The sequence below is a fragment of the Mangifera indica genome, chromosome 5, assembly GCF_011075055.1.
Source record: "Mangifera indica cultivar Alphonso chromosome 5, CATAS_Mindica_2.1, whole genome shotgun sequence".
Lineage (NCBI taxonomy): Eukaryota > Viridiplantae > Streptophyta > Magnoliopsida > Sapindales > Anacardiaceae > Mangifera > Mangifera indica.
In genome coordinates, this window is record NC_058141.1 from 18,329,596 (window position 1) to 18,339,216 (window position 9,621).

The 9,621-nt window shown below is 31.3% G+C and overlaps 2 protein-coding genes across 2 annotated transcripts; one reads left to right on the forward strand and one right to left on the reverse strand.

Moving 5' to 3' along the window:
- The first annotated feature begins 2,748 nt into the window (after positions 1–2,748).
- On the forward strand, positions 2,749–5,207 carry LOC123217005 (AAA-ATPase At2g46620-like). Its single transcript, XM_044637732.1, has one exon. It carries the CDS (start codon positions 3,382–3,384, stop codon positions 4,831–4,833), a length of 1,452 nt encoding a protein of 483 aa, XP_044493667.1. The 5' UTR covers positions 2,749–3,381; the 3' UTR covers positions 4,834–5,207.
- Positions 5,208–6,875: 1,668 nt separating this feature from the next.
- Positions 6,876–8,037, reverse strand: LOC123216134 (ras-related protein RABA3-like). The gene is made up of 2 exons (XM_044636503.1): positions 7,650–8,037; positions 6,876–7,550 (listed from the first exon to the last, which is right to left on the reverse strand). Exons 1-2 carry the CDS (start codon positions 7,910–7,912, stop codon positions 7,100–7,102), a joined length of 714 nt encoding a protein of 237 aa, XP_044492438.1. The 5' UTR covers positions 7,913–8,037; the 3' UTR covers positions 6,876–7,099.
- Positions 8,038–9,621: the final 1,584 nt, after the last annotated feature.

Below are 9,621 nucleotides of genomic sequence, written 5' to 3' on the forward strand. Positions count from 1 at the left end.
AACAGCAATGGGCAGAAGATTCTAGCACAGTCGAAAACACTTGCCCGTTAGTGGACAAAAATCAAGATTGGAATGAAGCAACGCCAGCCAACTTTTCTCAGTGGGTCTAGGCTTTTAGAGGGGAGATATCATTATAATTGTAGTGATTATGGCTCCGTCCAATTGTCGCTTTTATTACTAATGTTATGATATTTACGTAGGGTATCTACGGTCCACAAATTTTAACTTAAAAACAATCAAATTTAAATTAAAGTAAATCAAATAATTTTGATTTGATTTATAATTACTTTATTTTTTTTTATCGTTATCAAATCAATAAAAATTAAAAATAATACTTTATATATTTTATTTGCATAGAAACCCTTATTCTTTTTTTTTTTATATCTTTGCTCTTACTCTCTTTTTCTTTAGTTCTTTACTCGGCTCTCACCATCCGTTTTTTCTAACAACTCACTTCACATACACAACCCCTTCATTCAACACTTTCTCTTGTATTCTCATTTTTCTTTTTTTATATATTTATTATTGTTTCTCTTCTCTTTTTCGTGATGATTTGATATTATATTAATCATAACTCTATTTAATCAAATCGTTGACAAATCAAGTGAAGGTGTTATTGATGATAAAACTTACGGAATGAGCACCTACGATATAGCTTACGAAAGTCTAAAAATAGTGATAGAGAATATATTCAATATGGAATTATTATACGGTATGGGAATGGCGTGTGAATAAAGGAGTTTGAAATTGCTTTAGTGGTTAGCCTTTTACATTAATCATCTTACCACTAAAGTTTTCATCTATATATTATGCTTTATTCCTTTTTATTTTATATATTTTGTATCTCACCCACTTGTTAAAGTTTCCTTTTCCCTTCAATTGAGCCAAATAGGGAAAACGATTGACTTCTTGTCGAATTTGTTCTTTTCCAAGTATTTTTATATAGATATTATATATGTAGGCTGTTCACATGTTACTTAGTCTAAAAATCAATTTTTCTTTTTGTTTATTCTATGCCAGTTAATATCCACAACCAAATTCAAATACTTCTGATCTTTTCTAGTTGCACAATGACCCTGTAAGGGCAATGAGCTATCTGCCACCTCTCCACGTAGATCTTTTTCTTTTATTTATTTATTTATTTTTGGGTGCAAGGACGTACGTAAAGAGATGGTGTGGTGAAATCAAATAAATTATAAGACCCAGCTGCAGTCGTAGGATTCCACTTTGGACTTGGTCAAGTCTAACACTTATTACAAAGCCAATTGGACATTGTCAATTAATCATATATTTGGCTTTCTTAGCCGTTCATTTGATTTCAGCGGATAATAGGGTTAGGTTTAAATCGAATCTATTTGAATATAAATTTAAATTTAACTCGAATGAGTCTAAAATAAGTCAGTTTTAATCGAGTTTGAGCTTTTTGTCAGATTTTTTAATTAAAATTTTTTATACAAAACGACGTTATTTTGATCAATATATATTAAAATGATATCGTTTTAATAATAAAAAATTAATCAAACCGAATTTAAAAAGAGTTTGAGCTTGGTTTTCACGACCTCATCGAACTCCAGCTCGAATTCAAATTCAGCTATATGTGAACCGAGCTAAACTCGAGCTCAAACTCGCTTGAGCTCGGTTAGGCTCAAATCCAACCTTAGCGGATAACGATTATTTTTTTGTTGAATTATGTTAAAATAATAAATGATTATATATAAATTTAAAAACTATAATTGTTCCATATTTCTATCATATATTATGAGTGAAATTTACTAATTTTTAGGATTCACATTGCGAAAAAAATATTTTATTACTTTTTATTAATGTTTATTAAAGTTAAATAATTCTTTACTCTCAAATTTTATTATTTACAATTTTATTATTATTTAAAAAATAAATAAAACTAATGGTGAATGTTGGCAATGATTGTTTAATCACACCGAATCAATATAATTTCAGTCAAAATTTCATCAAAATAGTATATTATAAAGTTAAAATCATACTGAAATAATATAATTTCAATTAAAATTAACCAAAATTATATATTTTCTATTGAATTGTACTATTTTACTGTGATTTTAATTAACTATACTATGTTAATGCAATTTTAATCTTAGTTTTAATTGTAATGATGTGACTACAAATTTTGGAAGGGTAAGAGTTGGTTTTTTTTATTCCAATTAAAGATACACTTTATGTAATAAAAATTTAAATTAATAAAAAAAAGTGATGTTAAATATATAATATTTATATATTTAATAAACAAACCAAAATACCCTAAACTTTAAAAATTTAAGGATAACGTTTAGAGTTTAATATTTAAAATTTAGAAACGGTTCTTTTTTAATTTATAGGATGCCAACTTATCCTACTAGAATACTCGAGTTGAGGCGGTCAGCTTTAAGAGTTTGAATTAATTTTATGACCCACCAAACTTTTGTTGTTCGGTAACCAAATTCTCCTCGACATTTCTCCACCTGTCAAACTAATATGGTGCAAACAATGGTTAATGGTTACTTGTCCCTCTGTAGTTTTCAACTTCAATTTCTACTTGTACTGTCAATTAAATATGTGGGGGTTTATTCATAATCCTACAACAAGTAATAAGGGAAATTAATTTGTTTGATTGGACATATGAATTTTAATTTCATTTTATAATGATTTCTTCCATAGTCCATATAAATATCTACCTTACGTTACATATCTCAACCTTGATAGCGTGTGTGATGACAAACCAAATCGAAATTAAGAAAAGAAAAAAAGAAAATGACAGTCTTATTCACAACCATACGTTTTTATTTTAAAAAAATAAAAGAAAAATAAAAATGCTTGAAAGGCCGTAGATGTCACTACAATTAAAAAAAAAAAAAGGAAAATGAAGGGCTTTAAAAGGGCCAGAAGCTTAATGGAGAAGAAAGTGGGGTCGAGCATTCGATATGTCAACGTGGCCAAACCGTGTTTAGATTTAATTAAGGAAGGCTATTTAAAATAATATAGAAGTGACGGAGAAACTAAAAACACTCTCTTCTTCTGTTAATATAAACAAGAAGGCAAACCTTTTCTCCTCTCGTCTCTGATTTCCTTCTCTCCGCATCTAGTTTGCTCCGTCGGACTTGCCGGCGAACAGCCGTCTGTCAATTCTCTTTCGGAATTCTCTATTCTCTATATCCTCTCTTCTTTTATCTCTCTCTCTCTCTCTCTTCCATGCCATCATATAATGTCTTTTCATGTTTTTCTTTTTAAACTTTACTTTCTCTTCGAAAAGGGGAAAAAAAAAAAAAAGTTAGACGTCTTTGAATTTATTTCCTTCAAAAGCTGTTACCAACTGCTTCTGTTTTGTTTCATTGTATTCCTCTTTGGAATCCAACCAAACCCGTTATAATGTTGGGGATGGTCTGGAACTCGTTTATTCTTTTGATTTTAATCTTTGGTTTGTTGTTTTTGATTCGAGTGCTTTTATTTAAAACCGGGTTGATATACGTTACCAAGAAATGGTGGAGAGTGATCGAAGATTGTTTTCATGTGTATCAATTCTTCAAGGTTCCAGAATTCAACGAAAATATGCAAGAGAATCAGCTGTATCGCAAAGTTTATATTTATTTAAATTCTTTAACTTCCATTGAAGACTCAGATTTCACCAACCTTTTCACCGGGAAAAAGTCAAATGAAATCGTCCTCGGTCTCGATCCTAACCAAACCATTGAAGATGATTTTCTTGGAGCTCGAGTTTCTTGGATAAACCAAGAGAAGAACGACACAAATACTTGCAAAACCTTCGTCTTGAAGGTGAGGAAAGCTGATAAGCGAAGAATTCTGCGTCCTTATCTTCAACACATACACACAGTATCCGATGAGCTCGACCAGAAAAAGAAAGATTTGAGACTCTACATAAACATCCAAAATCATCACCGTAGCCAAGAGGGACGGTGGAGATCTATCCCCTTCACTCATCCCTCAACTTTCGAGACGATTGCCATGGAGTCTGATCTCAAAAACAAGGTAAAATCTGATCTTGAGTCATTCCTTAAAGCGAAACAATTCTATCATCGACTAGGCCGTGTTTGGAAACGAAGCTTCCTCTTATACGGTCCTTCAGGTACAGGAAAATCAAGCTTTGTGGCAGCCATGGCTAATTTTTTAGGCTACGATGTTTACGACATCGATCTTTCAAGAGTCTCAGAGGATTCAGATCTCAACATGCTTCTGTTGCAAACAACGAGCAAGTCTGTGATCCTAATCGAGGACCTTGATCGATTTTTGGCTGATAAATCGACGGCGGTGAGCTTATCCGGGGTACTAAACTTCATGGATGGGATATTAAACTCTTGCTGTCTGGAAGAGAGGGTAATGGTCTTTACAATGAACAGCAAAGAGCTTATTGATCCGGCTCTGCTTCGCCCTGGACGCATAGATGTGCACATCCATTTTCCATTATGCGATTTCTCAGCTTTCAAAACATTAGCAAACAGTTATTTGGGACTTAAAGATCACAAATTGTTTCCCCAAGTAGAGGAGGTTTTCCAAAGTGGGGCGAGTTTGAGTCCAGCAGAGATTGGTGAGTTAATGATAGCCAACAGGAACTCGCCTAGTCGGGCCCTGAAATCGGTGATCACAGCTTTGCAAACAGACGGTGATGGCAGAGGGTCTTCCAGTATCGGACGACGGTTGTATAACACTTGGTCAAGGAAATCATCGGACGAAACGGGTGATTCCGGTTCAATGTTTAGGGAAAATACTGTCAAGGAGATCAAAAAGCTGTACGGTTTGTTGAAGATTAAGAGTAGCAGAAAAACTCAACCGTTTGATTTGTCTACAGAGCAAAAGGAGGGATGATCGTGCGGTGGATATCCGAGTCACGTGTCTCAATTGTAAATCCAGAATTGTGGATGAAATATATTCACGGATGCTCTGGCAATTGTGGCCAGAAGGGCGTAAAAATTACACACGGCAAAAGATTAGCGTAGTTAGTCGGTCCTTGTTGCTTTAATGTTTTGCTGATAGGTAAAATATTTAGTGTATTTAATTTATTTGGTCTTAGCAGCGTAAGATTAATGGTTTATGCTTTTATGGATAGCGTTGTGGTGACAATACCGGCTTCCAAAACGGTTCTTTTTGACGAATTTTTGGTTGAATTTGATCATGTATATAGTATTAGATTGAAAAAAAAAAATCTTCATGATTTTGTTATCAAGATACACACTAGAATATCTTAATGTTTCGATATTCAATTATTTTTGTTTTTTACCAATCTTTTTTAAACTTGATTAGACAGTAATTAGGTGAAAAAATAATTCGATTTAATTGATAATTAAATTTGTTAATAATTTAAAAATAATATTTAAAATTGATATATAAGTTGAAGTCACAATTATGTTTTTTTTTTTAAATAATTATTTTTGACGAATTTTCGGTTACACGGATATTTAAAATTACCAAATTTATATACGAAATTTGTTTATGTACAGAGAATGAGATTGAAAAGAAAAATCTTCATGGCTCTGTTATGAAGATACGCACTGGGATAAAATTTGTGTGGTTGTAGATGGCCGTATTGAGGGGGCTGAAAATACAGATATGATCATATGAGCAGGCTTTTTGCGATTGAGCAGTGGGCAGAGGCAGATATCAACAAAACTGAAAGTAGATCTAAATATGGCAGTTGGTAGTTTTTCCTAATTTTATGGCGTGATTCTCAACCTTTTCTGATGCGAAAATGTAAAGACGGTCCAACACTTTCTTCATCTCATCATTAGTGAAAACGATTTCACTCTTCTTGTTTCTGTCACTTTGTCTTTAGTCTTTGGAGTTTAGCCGTTCAGAATCAACCGTCGAGACCCTCATTTAATTGTTTCAGGCTAACTCTGAACTCCCGGACTGGTGATATAGCAGGCCAACTCATGCACACGCAAATAGATAGTTAAAGTCAATCCTTGGCGTGTTACTTGCCCGGATTTGTTCATAAATGTGTGTGCACGTGCAAACATGTGAAATGGCTCAAGTATGATGCGTTGGTTGGTGGTGGAGCCAAAGAAAGCCAATAAGCCATTATTATTGCCAAGGCATTAATGAGGAGGTTCCTTCAAAATCCCTGATGGGAACACTTCGCTTGTATCAGTTAAGCAAGTATAATTGAAGTGAAAATGGTGGATTTTACTTTATTTTGGTATTGCTTTTTTCATGATGGAAACACTCTGCTTTTTTTTTTTTCTTATTTGTTTCGACAAGAAAGAAGGGAAAGAGAAATAATTATTATTCACTGACCTAACGGCTCTTTCATCAATGATTTACAATTAGGTGGGTTGTGATGTAGGGCATATATATAATCAGGTAGCAAGTCTGTCAATTTTCAAGATGACGGGGTAATTAATCATACAGCAGAAAAGGGTTACCTTTTAGAGACAGGTAGGCCTCAAAGCTTTAACATGAAACAGTGAAGCTAATCAATTTGTGTTTAACTTTTATTCGTTTCAATGATGTCTCTGACTTAAATTACACCTTTGTTTAGAAATTTCTTTTGGTTTTGCTATTCTACCCTTAAAAGTAATTCTATGTATACTTATTTTAAATATACAAATATATACATATTTATATATGTCATCATGTAATTAAATGTTACTTTTTTTTAATTCAAAATTATCTAATCATATGATAATATATATAAAATATGTATCTAATTATATACTTAAAATGAATATGTATAATTTGATTGCTGCCCATAAATATATGCCTTTGGTACCCTTATTAAAGCTCATTCTCATTATTAAAAGTTTGTCCAATATATATTTTAAGAATTTCCTTACCATTGCAATCCGATTTGGGCCAAGCAGAAGTAGACATCTTCTGCAACAATGTACTGTGATATGAATGAGATAGGCTTTCAACATGAACTTTGAACTGAATTGGGTCATTCTAAAAAAAATTGGGCCAAGAATGTCCAAGACCACTTAGCTACTCCAGTACCAAACTGAAAAATATTTATACAAATGTGACAAATAATTTCAGCAATCTTAAAGAAAGACACTAGACATTCAAAAGACAAGCGTAAAAGAAAAATATATGGTAAAGCTGACGCATGCATTGCCATTGCAGCGCTTTGAAATTAAAATCCACAAGAACAAGTGGATAATTTCTTCATCTCACTAATTTCTAACTCAGGCCCTGACATAACATCAATCTTGGAGCCCTTAAGCAAAGCTGCATCAGTTTTAACGTTGCCACATCCCAATTCCTTCTTAGAAACCACGCTATAAATTTCTTCTAGCAGTCTGAAAAAAGCAGCTTCAACATTGTCACCGTTAAGTGCAGATGTCTCTGAGAAAAACAACCCTTGATCCTCTGCAAACTCAACTGCATCTTCTGTTGGCACTGCACGAGCGTCCACAAGATCTGACTTGTTCCCGATCAGTATAATTCTGATGGAATTATCAGCATGGGCTCGGAGTTCCTCCACCCACCGAGCAACATTATCAAACGATTGCCTTTTTGTTATATCATACATCAGCACAGCTCCTAGTGCGCCTCGGTAGTATGCACTTGTCACAGCACGGTATCTATTTGCACACAAATTATGGAATTATAATGAGACAATTAATATACCAACAAAGGAGAATTTAAAAGGAGAGACAAAGTTGGATGGAAGATTAATAAACCTTTCCTGGCCAGCAGTGTCCCAGATCTGAGCTTTGATGAGCTTCCCATTAATGGTGACAGTCCTGGTTTGGAACTCAACGCCAATTGTTGATTTAGAGTCGAATGTAAACTCGTTTTTGGTAAACCTTGACAGTATCTGAGTTTTTCCCACCGCCGAGTCTCCGATTACCACCACCTTAAACACATAGTCTATTTTCTCATGAATGGTGTCTTGTTGATGATGATTCTCCGTCGCACGATCACCATTCGTCTCTTGATTCATTTTCACTTCTGCTAAAAGTCAGAGTTAACCTAGAACAAGAAGAAAGCTGGCTACACTCTTTCGGCCTTTAAGTGGGGGTTGGAGAAAGTGAAGGGACAGAAGAAAGATTGAAAAAGGATTACTTACCAAAAGACTGAAGATTTAAAAAGGATTAGCGGACAAAAGTTGGTTCAGGGGTGTTAAATAATACATAATTTCCCTTTCGGCCTAATTTTAATTATATTTAATTTTTTATTTGATATTATTTTAATTTAATATATATTTTTTATTTTATAAAATTATATTTTCTTTTTAGACTAGACTATAATTCTATAAATTATATATTATTTCATTAATTATAATTATTTAATTTACATCTCAATTCATAATTATCCAAAGCATAGTCTCTATTCTGTAAATACGGGACAAATATACATTCGTAATTGTTAATGTCCATAAATAGATAATATTTTTACCGAATATGGTTTCCCACCTAAGCTTCGTTGAAACGGCAGAAAACCGTTTTCACTAAATTTGTGAATTTTTTTATAAAATTAACCAAAAGTTAAAAAAAAAAAAAAACTCTCTCAAATTAAATAACATTTTATCTATAAAATTTTATTAAATATATTTTTAATTTTTAATTTTAATTAAAAATAAATTTAAAATTAACTATCACAGATGTCATTCATCTTATGTAAAGTTAAGAATCACACAAATACGTGAGATTTTTAACTATAATTACATAATAAATACTATTTTCAATTAGAATCATATTAAATTAGGTTGAAATCATATTGATTACAATTAATTTTTAAATTTATTTATAGTAGAATAAAAATAAAAAAATATTTAAAATTAAATTATAATATAATTATATTATTAAAAGTGAATGTGATATTTAATCTATAATAAAATTATAAATAAATAATATAACTGTTAACTTTAACCAACATTATAAAATACTAAGGGGTTGTTCGGTTTTAAAGATTTAAAAATTATTTTGATAATCTATATTTTATTATTTATATTATCTTGTTTGATTTATCAGTAATAAAATATTACGATAATATTTTATTACCAATACTGATATGGTAAATAATATATGTGATAATCTGATTATCACTTTTACCTTAAGGATTATCACATATACCTTAGGTATTAAAAGGTTATTAGATAATCTTGATTTTATTATAATTATATTATTATATATTAATTTTATAAGATAAAAATAAATTTATTTTTAATTAATATAATAAATAATATTAAAAAATAATTATATTTAAAGATATTTAAGTAAAATAATTTATTAATATTCTTTTATTATCTTTAATCAAATACAATAATTATTTATATCTATCAAATTTTATCAAATATAATAATCATTTATACATAATAATTTTTTAAATAATTTATTTTTAAAATAAATTTTTATTTTAATAATTAAATATTATCAAAATTAAATACCCGTATAGTGAATAAAATAACAAGAAGGAAAATGCTTCTGTGGACTGTTAAAAGTAGGGCAGTGTCGTTTTCGTATTTTAAAGCACCATCACGAGGATACCATGCAATGCAAGGGAATGATATTTTATTTATTTATTAACTTTTTAGGGGGCCTACGTGGACAAATTACTTGTGCCTTAATTCATGCCTTAATCAGAGGTTTAAGGTGGTTTTGATAAAGTAACCCAGAGTTGGTACCAAATCATGGGATGAATGGGATCCAG